Source organism: Panthera tigris, chromosome C2, assembly GCF_018350195.1.
Source record: "Panthera tigris isolate Pti1 chromosome C2, P.tigris_Pti1_mat1.1, whole genome shotgun sequence".
Classification (NCBI taxonomy): Eukaryota; Metazoa; Chordata; class Mammalia; order Carnivora; family Felidae; genus Panthera; species Panthera tigris.
Genome location: NC_056668.1, coordinates 157226089 through 157242073, shown reverse-complemented (window position 1 = coordinate 157242073; position 15985 = coordinate 157226089). Strand labels below are relative to the sequence as shown.

The window sequence follows — 15985 nt, the reverse complement described above, 5'->3', positions numbered from 1 at the left end:
AGTCGGCCGGCCTAGGTCCTCTCTTTCAGTGTCTGATGCTAAAACCTCTCAACACCAGGTTCAGAATCTCTTCCATATCCCCAATTCAAACTATCCTCTTGTTCATGATTTGGTATTTTGGAAAAGCCCCCAGAGGAACATGGTCCCTGAGCCCTGTTGGAAGGGAACATTACCAAGTGCTCCTGATAACCAATACTTCTGAAAAACTAGAAAGCACTGAACTTTGGGGCACACATCTCCCAGCTGGAAAAGATCCTCCTGACACTTGGTCCTCCTCTTGCACTGGTGACCTTGAAGCCAAGTTGCCCAGGAAGCTGATGATTTCATGTGGTAGCCAGTTTCCTTTCAAGACACCAGAGCAAGAATTCATACTTTCACTAGCCTCAAACATGAAAGCCTTTCTTTCTCTCTTTCTCTCTTTCATGTTGGCATTGGCTTGGAGAGATGGCATCACCCACATCTCCCAAGCCACTCTTAAAGGGGATAACCTTTCGGACTGCTCTATTTGTCATCAAAACCCTCCCATCTGTCCCTGATGCCGGAGCCCCCCTGGTCCTCCCTGTGACCAGTTTTTCTTCCATTCCCAATGAAACCATAAACTGCAACCGAAGCCACCGGCAGAGTCCAGAACATCCAGCGCCTTTGCTTTAACCTTTCTTCTGCCATAACTGTATGGACTGAGACAGGCAGGGACACTTTGAAAACATCAGTATAGTACATTTTTACAATGACGTTCTAATGATTATCTAAACCCAAACTGCTCCCGGCCTAGAACTGCACTTTTCTCCACATGCACCCACTCTCCAAAGAGCTTAGAACTATCTTTTATTTTAGAACAAGAAATTACCTTCCCAAGTGCAGTGAAAGCCTAACTGATCCATGGTTAACTGGGCAAATGAAAAGTCCTAGTGAATAAATTCATTAATAATAATACTTTGATGGGAGCAGCGTGTGTCCCAGCAGCATTTATTTTTGTCTGTCGTGGTTTTGAGGAAAAGCATATTTCTTTGGCTTATGAGTACCTAGATGGCTGGCACTTAACCGGGCAGTGCCTTTGGGGTTATCTAATTGAACCCCTAAACTGCCAACTATGAAACTGGAACACCTCACTGGTCAATTTCCCTCAATCTGTGTTGCTGAAACAAATAGGAATTGCCAGAAAGCATTCACGATTCAGAATTTGCTTCTTTTGGTGGATCTCTAGGAGCTAGAGTGCAGATGAGGCTATGATCATGAACCTCTACTTAACTCTTGAAGATATTCCAGAATCTACTGCTAATGCAGAACTGCCCAACAAAAATCCCTAAACACTCTGGCCAGAGTTGTTCCCCATGCTAGAATAGCCCTTCATTACCTTTTAGCTTTGCAGGGAGGTGCTTGTGCTGTAGCCAACACTACTGGTTGCACTTGGACGAATGCTTCTAGGGAGGGGTGAGTCTCAGCTACAATAAGATCACTCGCCCAGCCAATTGGTTTAAGAAAGCGACTCCTTCAGTGAGGTCTTCCTCACTGGGTCATTTATTTGACCTTGATTGGTTTGTGTCTTGAGCACCATGACTCCAAAGTGCACTCCAGACACTGGGAGGTATTCTACCTTTGGTAACCATAGTAGTCCCCCTGATGCACTCTGTTCACTCAAAGCTTTAAAGGCATGCTTGCATCCACTAACCACTAAGGAAATCATCTCCCTAATATTACAAAGTCACAGGCCACCAGGGTGACTCAGCCAACTAAGTCTCTGACTTCAGCTTGGGTCATGATCTCGCGGTTCGTGGGTTTGAGCCCCATGTCGGGCTCTGTGCTGACAGCTCAGAGGCTGGAGTCTGCTTTGGATTCTGTGTCACCCTCTCTGTCTGACTCTCTCTCTCTCTCTCTCTCTCTCTCTTCCCCTCCCTCATTCACACTCCATCTCTCTCTCTCTCAAAAATAAATAAAACATTAAAAATTTTTTTCCAAGTTAGAAAAGTAACAGAGAGAATAATCAATTTAAAGAATGTGAACCTGACATTGTGGCCTTTGATTACCACACAGAGATTCAACAAAAACCGTGAGAACTCCAGAGTGGTATAGCTGGGAGTAGTGCATTAATGTCTTAAATTTTGTTCACATCTCTCAGTTAGGCTGAGAGTCTGACTAAAATGGGGTGATTGTTAAAGACAAGACAACAGGACCAAAATGGGGTTGCATATGCTACGCCGCCTCCTCCCTCCCCCCATCACCAAAATAAGACTTAACAGTTTTGGTAACTTACTTGCATTTTGGTCTCCCAGAAATAGAATCTGAAACCAGTTGGTTAAAGAACAAAATTCAAAATTTAAAGATCTAATTGGCTTTATTCAGTGATTCACAAATCGGGCAACATACAGTCTAGCAGATAGAAAGAAACTTCAGAGAGCAGTACAAGGCAATACATTTCATAGACAGAAGGGAACAGAAACAAGAATGTTACACTAGACAAACAGGTGGATTGGTTATTACAAGGCTACTTTTCTTCTGGGGATGGCAGGGGTTCTTATCAGAGCGATTACCTACCATATGCGGATCGGGAAATTCCTGATTGGTTTCAGATTCTGTTTGCGGGACAGCCAAAACTGCAACTAACTTCAGTTCAGTGACATGAGGGGGAAGAAGAGAGGGGGCCAGGGAAGGGGTTGACTCCATCTTGCAACAGCCCCTGTTCTGTGGAGTCCTTAGAAGAGCAGAACTTTCTTGGAATCATGATAAGCATCTTGAGGGTTAGACACCTGAAAAGTCCTCCCATATCACAATACTGAGCAAAAAAAAGGTCAGCCAACCACTGAGGAGCCCATGCCCAGTGAAAATTTTCTCCCAGTGTGGGTTTAAGCCTTAAAAATACCATCTCCCCTTGTCTTCTTCAGATGGGCACACCCACTGAGTTGAGTTGCCCTTCCTGGTTTGCAAACCTAAATAAAGATTTGTCTCGGTTTTCCTTCCTCATAGGCGGGCTCCTGAAGATTTTTCTTAGCATAAGGGACTCCATTTGGGGCTCGCTGTCCTTAACAAGTCAATCAAGAATTTCCTGATTACTTTAGTTGGGTAATCTACCTGATGAAACCCTGGCATCCCCTTAAGGAAAGTAACGCGGCAATCACCAATCTACCTTTTTGCCTCATCTAATTTTTTCCTGTTCCCTTCTGCCTGTGAAATCTCTAGCATTGTATATTTCTTCCAGCTCTTTCCATTCTATCTGCTAGACTGGATGCTGCCCAATTTGGGAATTGCTGAATAAAAGCCAGAAAGATCTTTAAAATGCACTTAGGATTAAAATTTTGTTCAGGAAAAAATAACTGGGGGGCATGGGAAGGCACAGGTTTGTGTGCCTGTGGCTGGAAATCAGCAAGTATCCCTAGATGTGGTGTGATGGGGAGAAGAGGTCCTCCTGGAGTCTCGAGCGGCCCCCATAATAGCTCTCCCTTTGGCCAGAACCGGTCAGCTAGATCTTGGCGCTCGCTATTTTGCCCCCCTAGTTTTGGATCCTAGTCTTCCCTGGGGGGCGGAGGCCTGGAGGGCAGCCGGGCAGATGTAATGCCCGAATTTGTGGATCCCACAAGAGACCACCAGAGTCGTAAGTCAAAGCCAAGCGGCAAGGGTCGTTTATTGCAGGTTCGAACCTGGACCTCCGCGCACTCGTTGCCGGTGACGCTAAGAGGCCCTGATCAGGGTTGGTACAGCGTTTTTATAGACAGAGACAAATAGCACAGGGGAGGTTTCAAATTATGAGGGGCCTCATTAGTTGGTTTTAAAGTAAGGACATTTGTTGTTCTCTGATTGGGCGTCCTTTGTCCTTTGGCGGGAAGGCTTTGTCCGTTACTCGTGGCGGGAAGAAAAACGGGGAAGGGGGAAGGGGAGGGATGTGTCAAGCAAGCAGGTTTACAGAAGCGAGAAATGCCGGTTAGTTCATGTACAGTCACTTATTCTATTACACACCAGACTACATTTAGGAAGTTTCACAACTTACTCTATTACATAGTGAGTTACATTCAGGAAAGGTTTCACAATGCTCGTAGCAAACAGCAAGCAAAACAGACTTCTCAGCAATTGTATTTCTTATCAAAGATCCATAATAAGCAGAAAAGAGAACTTAGCTTTAAACTAAGGCAGGGCTGTTCTTTTCATTCCCCCCTTTTTCTTGTGCCTAAAGAGCCAATCTTGGATCTTTAGTTTTCTATTTGTAATGTCTTGAGCGGTTGGTACTGAGTTCGTAAGACCATTAATTGTATAGCATTGAACCTGTCTTGGACAAAATTAATAATTTTGTTTATGATGCAGGGGCCTAACGTGAGAGCGAGAAGCAGGATGGCCAGAGGCCCGAGTAAAGCGGAGAGCAGGGTAGTTAACCATGGGGACGCATTGAACCAGGATTCAAACGACCCTGCCTCCTGTTCTCTTTCTTTTTCGTTTGGCTAGCCCTTCTCGGACCTTGGCAATAGAATCTCTTACTATTCCTGTGTGGTCAGCATAGAAACAACACTCTTCTCCTAGTGCCGCACAGAGACCACCTTGCTGTAGAACAGCAGGTCTATTCCTCTCCTGTTTTGTAAAACTACTTCCGAGAGGGAGGTTAGGGACTTCTCAAGCGAAGTGATGGCAGTCTCTATTCTTTCTATATCTTTATCAACTGCTTCTCTAAGTATACTAAATCCCTTGTTTTGTATTGTTAAGGCTGAGATCCCTGTCCCTGTTCCGATGGCCCCGAGTCCAAATATGGTGGCTAGAGTTAGAGCCCCTGCAGTGATGAGTTATCTCTTAGTTACTCTTTTGGGTGCTATCCACGTCTGGTCTACATACTCAGTTGTGTGGTATATGATTTTTGGGAACACAATTACCATTATACAGAATTCTGACTGATTGAACATATCTTTATAGAGGCAAGGAGTTAATCCCGCATGAGAACAAAGCCACCATGAGTTATCTGGTGGAATAATCCAATTTTCTGAAGTATTGAATATATTTCTGTTATTTATGCATAAGTGGCTATATTTTGTTGGCACTGTTCCTATACATGTCCCATTTCCTGTAAGTACTGGTAGTGTGAGGCCGGGTCTTCTCTGTCCCCAATTGCAAGAGTCTGAGTTGTTTGTGGTGCTATAGTTTCCTACTATTGCTACTGACTCGTAAAATGGAGGTTGTATAGAATAGCATAGCCAACAAGCTTCTGTCTCCTTAGGGTTCGTATGGTTTAAGGCCTGATAAGTGGAATTTATCATTGTCCATAAGGGGTCATTTCTAAATGGGGTTTGAATTTTTGACGGGCCCCCAGGGTTAATGGAGGGGTTGTGGGAGGGAGTGTGGGAGGGGTTTTTTTTTGAAGTAGTCCTGACTATAGGGACTGCTTGAGTGGACGGAGAATTGGAAGGATTAGTGCTCTTATCTGTGGGCCGTTGGGTAGGATCGGGCTTATTCGGGGGCCCTACTGATTGGTTTGGCCCTACTAGGGTTGGTAGAGTCTTGGGTTCTGCCTTTAGTTTTATCTGAATAACAGTTGCATAGTAGGGTGGCCCCCAATATAAATAGATTCCCCAATTAAGTCCAGAGGTCCATCTAGTATCTTTTTTCCCATCTTCTAGAAATTTAATGCGGACAAGGTTACAGGTAGAGGTTCTGGATAGCTTGTGTTTGGGGCAGAGGCTAGCAAATTTCATGTCAATATAATGGGGTTTTACGTTCCATTTCCAGCTTCCATCATTGGTAGTGACACAACTCCAGGACTTAGAGTAGTAGCTTAAAATTCCTCCACATGTGGTGCGAGCGTTCAGTCCGAACCCTGGGCATGCATAAAATCCCCTCTGGCTTAGACTTTCTCGTTCCCCAGGTCTATACCCATATACGCGTGCAGGGGCTCGGCGTTGGCGTTTCCCTGGGGTAAGGATAAGGTCAGAGGGATGAGGGAGTAATCCCATGGAGACAGCTACATCTTCTAGGTTGAATATAGGTCGGGCCACCAAGAATTTAAGGGGGTATCTGATTTAGTGGTGGTATTATAGACTTCATGAGTTTCTAAATTAATAATTTCCCACGTTAAGGTATAGGGGATATGAGGGTTGCCCGCAATACTTATCAGTCCGTAGAAAGTGAGTAGGAGTATGCTGATGAGTGTTCTTTTTTTGGTCATTATGGGTCAGGAGCTGGTCTGGGTCTTCGGCGCAGAGTTAATTTTAAAGGATGGGTCTTACTCTGGTCAACTGTCCAGGCTGTGTTGGCTTCCAACACGAAGTCTTCTCAAACTGCAAAGGGATCAGCTGGTCGAGCATGGGTGTAATGGATCCAGGTAGCAATCCCATCGACCTTGAGAGCGGTGGGCGTAGTCAGGATCACAATGTAGGGTCCCTTCCACCGTGGCTGGAGGGTCTCTTGCTTATGTCTCCGCACGTATACCCAGTCTCTGGGTCGGTAGTGATGGGGCTCGGGGGGGGGGGGGCGGTCTCATAAATGACTCTCAGTCTGGGCCAAACTTCCTGGTGGGTGTGCTGGAGTTCCCTCAGGGAAATAAGAAGTTTATGATCATCAAATTCAGTTAACACATTAGACTGTAGGTTGGGAATTATGGGGGGGGGGACTCCATACATGATTTCAAAGGGGGTTAATCCCAGTTTGTAAGGGGAGTTCCGCACCCTGAACAGAGCGTAGGGGAGTAAGACTACCCAATTAGCGCCAGTCTCCATGGTCAATTTAGTTAAGGTCTCTTTTAGAGTTCTATTCATTCTTTCTACCTGTCCTGAGCTTTGGGGTCTATATGCACAATGTAGTTTCCAATCAGCCCCAGTAAACTGAGCTATCCCTTGTATTACCTTTGAAATGAATGCTGGTCCGTTGTCTGATCCTATTAGGGTAGGGAATCCGTACCTGGGCATGATGTCTTCCAACATTTTCTTTGCCACTACCTGCGCAGTCTCATGCTTGGTGGGGAAGGCCTCTGTCCATCCTGAAAAGGTATCTATAAACACTAATAAATATTTATATCCATATTTTCCAGGCTTTACCTCGGTGAAGTCTACTTCCCAATAGGCTCCCGGCCTGGTTCCGCGGGTCCTGGAGCCAGGGTTTTTCCCGTGGTTGGTAGCGTTAGTTAGTTGGCAAGCTTTACAGCTAGCAACTATCTGTTCAATTTTTGTCCTGGAGTCTCTAATGGTGATCCTAGCATGTCTTATTAAGTCCTGCATTTTTCTGGTGCCCATATGAGTGGCTCGGTGCATCTTGGATAAGACTTTATTTCCCATTTCTTCTGGGAGAATTATGCTACAGTCTGCTGCTCTCCACCATCCGTTAAGGCACTGAGTTAAAGGTAATTTTTGGATCCAGTTTAGGTCTTCTTTAGAGTAGGCGGGATTTTCTGGTAAACTAGCTGAACCGGGGTCTGGTAGGGTGGTCATTAAAGCACAGTCCACCTGTAAGGCTGTCTCTCGAGCCACCTGGTCAGCCAAATTATTTCCTATGGCCACCGGTGTGATCGGTTTTTGGTGGCCTGGGCAATGTATGATGGCTAGTCGTTTAGGCAGCCAGAGTGCCTTTAAAAGAGCCAATATTTCTTCTTTGTTTTTGATAGTTTTCCCCTCTGCAGTTAACAGTCCCCTCTCTCTATATATAGCTCCATGTATGTGGGCCGTAGCAAAAGCATATCTGCTATCGGTATACACGTTTAGTCTCTTGTCTTTTCCCAGAGTCAGTGCCTTGGTTAAGGCCACAAGTTCAGCCCGTTGGGCAGAGGTGCCAGCTGGCAAACGCTCTGCCCAAACAGTCTCAGTTTCAGTTGTGACTGCCGCCCCTGCGTACCTTTGACCCTGATGTACAAAGCTACTGCCGTCAGTGAACCAGGTAACCTCGGCGTCTGGTAGAGGGTGATCCTGTAAATCTTCCCGAACTCCATGAACCTGTGCCAATATCTCAGCACAGTCATGGAGAGGGGTATCTAAGTCCGGGTCTGGTAGCAGGGAGGCAGGGTTTAGTGTTCGGGGGGGAGCATAAATGATTCTGAGGGGGTTTAATAATAGTCCCTGGTAGTGAACCAGTCGGGCGTTACTTATCCATCGGTCAGGAGGTTGTTTGAGGACTCTCTCGATGGCATGAGGGGTTGTAACATGTAACTCTTGTCCCATAGTTAACTTATCAGCATCCTTTACCATTAGAGCTGTAGCAGCGATCATACGGAGGCAAGGGGGCCAGCCAGCCGCTACTGGGTCTAGTCTTTTTGAAAGATAGGCAACGGGCCTGGGCCATGGGCCAAGGAGTTGCGTCAGCACTGCTTTGGCTACCCCCTTGTTTTCATCTACGAAGAGATGGAAGGGTTTGGAGACATCGGGGAGCCCTAAGGCTGGCGCCGACAACAGGGCGAGTTTAATTTGTTGGAAAGCCTGCTCAGTTTCCTCGGTCCACTCAAAGGGCGCCTGTTCTCGGGTGACCAGGTAAAGAGGCTTAGCCATCTCGGCGAACCGAGGTATCCACAAGAGGCAGAACCTGGCCGATCCCAGGAATTCTCTCACCTGCCTTCGCGTTGTGGGTCGGGGGATGCGGAGGACGGTTTCCTTCCGTGCATCAGTGAGCCACCGCTGGCCTTCTCTTAACAGATACCCCAAGTAGGTTACCTCGGACCTGCAAATTTGGGCCTTCTTTGCTGAAGCCCGGTACCCCAGGGCACCAAGTGTCCGGAGGAGGTTCCTGGTGCCTTGCAAGCAAGCTTCGGCAGTTTCAGCGGCGATTAAAAGATCGTCGACGTACTGCAAGAGAGTCACTTCGGGGTTTTGATTCCGGTACTCACCCAGATCCTCGTGAAGTGCCTCATCGAATAAGGTGGGTGAGTTTTTAAATCCTTGGGGGAGCCGGGTCCAGGTGAGTTGTCCATTTATGCCCCTCTCAGGGTCGGACCACTCGAAGGCGAAGAGCTCTTGGCTTTTGGGGGCCAGAGGCAGGCTGAAAAAAGCATCTTTTAAATCAAGGACAGTATACCATTGTCTTTCTGGGCTGAGGGCACTTAGGAGGGTATAGGGGTTGGGTACTGTTGGGTGTATGTCCATGACTCAGCGGTTAACTTCTCTTAGATCTTGTACTGGACGGTAGTCCGCACTGTTAGGTTTTCGTACAGGCAGCAGGGGGGTGTTCCAGGCTGAATGGCAGGGACGCAAGATGCCTAAGTCTAGGGGGCGACAGATATGTGGCGTGATGCCATTTCTGGCCTCCATTGACATCGGGTATTGTCGGACCCAAACTGGATCTGCCCCCGGTTTCAGCTCTATGAATAGAGCTGGGCAATGTTTAGCCAACCCCATACCCCCGGTTTCAGCCCATGCTTCCGGAAACTGCTGGAGCCAGGGCTCTATGTTTTGACTTTTCGAGGGTGGCTCCTGATGGAGTTGATATTCATCTTCTAATCTTAGAGCAAGTATGGTCATGGGTTGGTTGTGAGGGCTAGTCACTTGGGGGCCCCCTGGCGTAAAATGAATCCGGGCCCCCATTTTAGTGAGTAAGTCTCTTCCTAATAAGGGGCAGGGGCTGTCGGGGATGACTAGGAAGGAATGGGTGACCTTTCCATTTCCTAGGTCCACAGTCCTCTGGGTAGTCCAGGGATATTTTTTTATTCCGGTAGCCCCTTGGACCCAGGAAGATTTTTTAGAAATTTTTCCATGGGGTCTGATCAAGACCGAATGTTGTGCCCCTGTGTCGACTAGGAATTGCACTGGGTTCCCCTCCACTTGTAGCGTTACCCTAGGTTTGGGGAGGGGATCTGAACCCCGTCTTCCCTATTCTGCATCTTGAGTGACGAGGGCGGGTGTGGTTTTTGGCTGCCACAGTTTTTGATTATGACGTGGCTTTTTCTTTTTAGGGGATTCTCGGGCCCAATGGCCTTTTTCTTTGCAATAGGCACATTGGTCTTTATCCAGGGGCTTTTGGACAACAGCGGCCAGGACTTTGGTCATTTTTTCGGTAGCTTTAAGTTGCCTGTCCTCTGGAGTCTCTCTATTATTATAGACATGCTGGGCAATGCGGAGTAAGTCCTGAATCTGTTTTCCCTCCAGGTCCTCTAGTTTCTGGAGTTTCTTTTTAATATCAGTGGCTGCCTGATTTACAAAGGCCATTACAACAGCAGCTTGATTTTCGGGGGCCTCGGGGTTCATGGGGGTATACTGTCTGAAGGTTTCCATTAATCTTTCCAAATAAGCGGCAGGGCTCTCTGTCTTACCTTGTATTACTGAATACACTTTTGCCAAATTAGTGGGCTTGCGTGCAGCAGCCCAGAGACCCGCCATTAGAGTCTGGCGATAAATGCGCAGCCGTCCCCTACCTTCTGCCGTGTTGTAGTCCCAGCCATCCTGTGGGGGTCAGGTCAAGGGAAAAGCTGCATTAATGAGATCAAGGTTAGCAGTGGGTTGGCCGTCATCTCCAGGCACCAGCTTTCTTGCTTCCAATTGAATTCTTTCTCGCTCCTCGGTGGTGAACAGGATTCGGAGGAGTTGCTGACAATCATCCCAGGTGGGTTGATGGGTGAACATAACGCTGTCCAGGAGAGCTATTAAATCTTTAGGGTTATCAGAAAATCGGGCATTCTGTGTTTTCCAGTTATACAGGTCACTGGTAGAGAAGGGCCAGTATTGAAGTCGGGGGTTCCCCGTATCATCAGGAGGCCCTATTTCCCGTAAGGGTAAAGCTATGGTGGAGTCAGGAAGGCGGAGTCCTGGCTCATGTGGGGCCCGCCTATGGGTGCGTCCAGCTGGCCCTTGGATTTCGCCCCCATTAGGCATGAGCGCAGGTTGAGCCTCCCTATTCTCTAGTTCTTCCATCGGCTGGGCTATGGGAGGCTCTGCCGGCGCAGGGGGAGTGGGGTCAGGAGCAGGGATGGGGGCAGCTTATGGAATAAAGGGGGGAATCTGGTAAGGGGGAGGGTCGAGAGAAAGTAAATCTTGGCTGTCGGGGAGGACAGGGGGTGCAGTTGGAGTTAGCGGCTTGGGAGGGTTGATAGGTTTAGCCGCTAGGATTTGGCATGACCCTGCTGTTAAGAAAGAGGCCATCCAAGGAGGTGGATTTTCCTCTAAATCTTGCCACACCAGAATATAGGGACTCTGATCTGGGTGACCTTCTTTCCCTGGTAGGAAAATCCTTGATTTTACTTTAAGGACCACAGGGAGGCAGAAGGTTCCCTCTGTAGGCCAATTGACCCCAAAGGTGGGCCATTCAGAGCGGCAGTAGGTGATCAACTTTCTTTTGCGAATGTCTAGGCTTAAGCTGTGTCCTCTAGCTCTTACATCCTTGAAGTTGGTGAGGAGGAGGGAAAGAGGGGTGCTCTGCGTTTGGCCCATGTTATGATTCTGAGGAAGAGGAGAAGGGAAGGGGGCACGGGCAGCACGGATGCGGGGGGGTGCCGCTGGCCAGGGGGTGGCACGGAGGGGGCCCTGAAGTGGCTGAAACTAGCAGTGGAGGAGTTTGTGCAGGCGACCTCTGAGGGTGAGACTCCCGGAGGCTTGGCTGGGCCCCGGGCGGAGGGGAGGGGCGGGAAGAAAAGCCGCAGGGAGCTGAGGAAGGAGAGAGAGGAACAAAGGATGGAATAATTAATTCTGATTAGCCGAGAAAACACTTAATTCCAATAAAGCATCCGACCCATGAAAGAAAAACAAAAACTAACAAGAATCTTTCGCAGCGGTTCCGACTTTCTGGTGCCGTTTCGGCCAGCCCCACAGAGAAAATTATGATTAGGATGGCGGTAATTACAAGGGCCCAGGGGTGACAATACATTTAGACTGACACAGAAGTACTCGCGTACTCGCCTGTCCGTGTCCCTCGCGGGAACTTAGGTGCCTCTTAGCATAGGCGGGCAGGTATAAACCCCCTGCTTGGATCAAAAATTTTGACCGCCTTAAGCCATATGAGGATCGCTGCGGAAATCAGGTTAGAGCCCACTCGAATCCGTAGCTTACGCCGTGGGACTACACATAGGGTAAGTCAGGCGCGTGCCCCTGACTCCCAACAATCATTCCAGTCAATTTAACAGACAGACACACAGACACACATCACATCAGAACACGGATAACAATGGGCATGCCTACTGGTTTTTCAGGTGCCTAGAGATGTTTCTTAGCACTCTGGACTAATTTATACAGAGAAACTGGAAGTCCGTAGAGAAAGTGAAAGTGGTTAACTCGCAAGCGCGTTGGGCGTGAGTGGCCCACAGAAAAGAGTCCTGATGGGCCAAAAAGGCCCCCCCGATGGGCCAGAAAGGCCCCCTGTGTCAGTGGACGTCTCCAACTGACCCCGGCTGGGTGCCCTATAGCGCGTCCGCCAGGGTCACACCAGCTTCCAGACAGAACCGGTTCTCCAGAGAAGAAACACAGATCAGAGAAAAGGAAGAACGTTAGAGCCGGCTTACTTACCGATCGATCGGAATCAGATACGACCCGTTGACCAGAAGTCTGGTGGGCTCAGGGGAAATCTCGGTGGGACCTCCAAATGTAATACCCAAAGTCGTGGATCCCACAAGAGACCACCAGAGTCGTAAGTCAAAGCCAAGCGGCAAGGGTCGTTTATTGCAGGTTCGAACCTGGACCTCCGCGCACTCGTTGCCGGTGACGCTAAGAGGCCCTGATAAGGGTTGGTACAGCGTTTTTATAGACAGAGACAAATAGCACAGGGGAGGTTTCAAATTTTGAGGGGCCTGATTAGTTGGTTTTAAAGTAAGGACATTTGTTGTTCTCTGATTGGGCGTCCTTTGTCTGTCCTTTGGCGGGAAGGCTTTGTCCGTTACTTGTGGCGGGGGGGAAAAAAAGGGGGAAGGGGGAAGGGGAGGGATGTGTTAAGCAAGCAGGTTTACAGAAGCGAGAAATGCCGGTTAGTTCATGTACAGTCACTTATTCTATTACACACCAGACTACATTTAGGAAGTTTCACAACTTACTCTATTACATAGTGAGTTACATTCAGGAAAGGTTTCACAATGCTCGTAGCAAACAGCAAGCAAAACAAACTTCTCAGCAATTGTATTATCAAAGATCCATAATAAGCAGAAAAGAGAACTTAGCTTTAAACTAAGGCAGGGCTGTTCTTTTCACAGAGACGCTGGAGGGGATGTGGGCAAATTGGGCAAGACTGATAGAGCGCCCGGGCCTGACAGAGCATTGGAGAGTGGAGGGCAGGCGCCCAGAGGGGAAGGCAGGGTTGCTGAGGACAGGCCAGGCGGCTCACAAGCAGCTGAGCACTGCGCTGGCGCCAGGGAGAAGGCGAGACGTTGGCCCTCCCAGCTTCCTAGAGCGGCCGCGAGAGGCGGGGCGGCGGCGCGCCTGCGCGACCTGGGCCGACGGAGAGCTGGTCTCTGAGCGACGGGTTCTGGGCGGGTGGTGTGGCTGGAGGACTGGCTGTCGGGGACCTGGGGAGGTGAGCCGCCGGGCGGGGCGCGGGGGCGGCGGAGGCGGCGGGGGGGGGGGGGGGGTGGCGACCGGCAGTGAGGGTGCACGGCTCGGGAGGGTGGCGGGGACGCTCGGCCCCGCCCGGGGTGAGACTCAGGGGTCGGGGGTGCTGGCTGAGGCCCGGCCTGGAGGCGGCGCCCGGGGCGGGCGGTCTGGCCGGGCGGGGATCCGGTCCCCGCTGCGGTGAGGAGTGTAGCTGGAAGCGCTTTGCAGCCCCGGGCAGAGAGTTGGGAGTAATGGCTCTGTGCTTTATCCTTTCTCCCAATTATGCAAACAAAGCGTACTCATTAGGGACAATTAGATGACGCGGGTGGGAGCCAGAAAAGTGAGAATAACCGCAGTCTGCAAATAGTTTCGTCTGGATGCTTCCTGACATTTTAAAATTTGCTCACAATTATGCACATTCATACACGGGTGCATGTGCATTTCGAAATGGGATCGTACTGTGGCCTTTAAAAACTTAGTATTATTGGGATGCAAAAGTACTGTGCTAAAGTTTACATAATACTTACCAGAGGGTACAATAAAATCGACCACTTTAACCATTTTCAAGTGTGGCAAAATTGAGCGGCATTAAGTACCTTCATACCCTTGCGTTTTGAAAATTATGATACCTTCAACCGGCGGAATGCATTTGTTCACATAGCGGTCAAAATTGGTGCTAGCGTTAGTTAGGACGCCACCGAGACATAATTTCTGGGAGGATAATTAAAAGGAAACGTTTTCGTTGCAGTTTATTTTCCGTAGTTAGTACACACTACACAAAGCTGTAATGCTCACAAAGTGACGCTTGTGCAGGAAAATAGCAGAATCTTGTGTATTAGGGTGATTGCCTCTTTTCAAAATGAAAGTGTAGCATATAAAAGGGAGTTTTAATTTTTTCAATATACATTTTTAAAGATTTTATCTTTAACAAAAAGGGTTTTTTTAAAGATAAGGTACAGCTCTTAAAACCACCGTACTGTCTCTGACTTGCATAGGCCTAAGAAGTCAGAGAATGGTCGGTCCCCTTCTAAGTTACAAGTGGTGGCCAGGAAAGAACACCACCCTGTTTCGAGCTGTATGTAGTGCAGAAGTGAAAACGCATTAGTATTAGTACATTATTTGCAAGGAAATGTCAGTGAGTGGTTTTAGTCATAATTTGATGAAGGGATTTCGGAGAACTTGCATCCGCTTACACGTGTGTGTATGTGTGTGTGAGTGTGTGTGTGTGTGTTGAGGGTCTGATGAATGGGGGTGCTCTTACCTGTCGTGTTAATGCTGAAGAAAGGCAGACAAATTTTGGTTAAAAATGTAGTCCTTACTGTAGGTCGAAATGACGGGAATGTTTTGAAGGTAAACCCTCAGTATATACTTAGAAAGGAAACTGACAACAGCATCACGAATACTAAGTCTGCCACTTGAAGTTTTCTGAGGCTCCTCGTGTCCAGGCTGTATTCAGTGCAAGGGCATTCGGTGATGTCGGAGAGTTGCTTGGGAGTAGAAATACATAACGTATAGTAACCATAACTTACCTTATTTGTCAGTCTTCGGGATTTTTGTATCAGAAACGCTCTGAAAGAACTCCCCAGGTGAATCATGAGATGCTCTACAAGATTGGATTTTTGAGCTCAAACTTCTGCCTGATCTTACACCTCTTACCCTCCTTCCTTGTTTTATTACAGTGTGTCGGACCAGACATGCCTATCCAACATGCCATGTGTTTTCTTCATTTTCTGTCTTCCTGTAAGCTCTGCAAGGCGGTGGTGTTTTTTGTTTATTTGTTTTGGTTTCTTGTGGTGTTTTGTTTTTGGTATCCTTATTCGATATGTAGTCCTTAGTGCCTGGGGCATAGCTGGTACCCAGTAAATACTGTTAATAAAAGAATGAATCTAAATTGGAGATAAGAATAACAATATTTAATATCTTTGATTGCCACGGTTTTTTTTTTTTTTTTTAACCTAAGATAGAAATACATCAAAAAAAAGTGATAACAGTTCTTCCATTCCGAGACCTTTTTCTTGAGGCGCCTGGGTGGCCTAAATGGTTAAGCGTCCAACTTTGGCTCAGGTCACGATCACAAGGTCTGTGAGTTCGAGCCCCGTGTCAGGCTCTGTGCTGACATCTCAGAGCCTGGAGCCTGCTTCCGATTCTGTGTCTCCCTCTCTCTCTCTCTGCCCCCCTCTCAAAAATAAGTATATATTAAAAAAAAAAAAACAAAAAACCCAAACCCTTTTTCTTTTGAATAGTTGTGGACTTAGAGAGGGTTGCAGAAACCGTACCGAGTTCCCTTATATTCTTTGGTCAGTTTGCCTAGAGTTAATATCTTGCATAACCATAGTACAAGTCCTCAAACTTCAGGAATTTACAGTGTACGATGCTATTCATTAAACTGCTGACTTTCCTTACAGAGTCCAGCAGTTTCTCACTAATGACCTTTTTCTGTTCCAGGATCCCATCTAGAATCCCTCATTCTACCATTCCATGTAGTTGCCCTGTCTTCTTGTTTTCCTTCAATGTGTGACAGGCTCTCCATCTTTCCTTGTTTTTCATGACGTTGACACTTTTCAAGTACGTTGTATGGGTATTTTTAGAAGGACTCT

At 47.7% G+C, this 15985-nt stretch overlaps 3 protein-coding genes across 3 annotated transcripts in view; 2 read left to right on the top strand and 1 right to left on the bottom strand.

The window, feature by feature from the left end:
• The window catches only part of ZNF852 (zinc finger protein 852), a 77695-nt gene that overhangs the window by 45345 nt on the left and 16365 nt on the right, over nt 1–15985 (top strand). The window lies entirely within an intron of this gene.
• On the bottom strand, nt 6241–10829 carry LOC122230542. The gene is given in 2 exon segments (XM_042956409.1): nt 6241–6431; nt 6434–10829. Coding segments are annotated over 2 exon segments (4548 nt in total). The 5' UTR covers nt 10791–10829.
• Nucleotides 13005–15985, top strand: part of ZNF445 (zinc finger protein 445) — a 30927-nt gene continuing 27946 nt past the window's right edge. The window contains exon 1 of the mRNA XM_042956410.1: nt 13005–13371. The gene's annotated coding sequence lies outside the window, so the exon portion shown is untranslated. The remainder of the gene's footprint in view (nt 13372–15985) is intronic.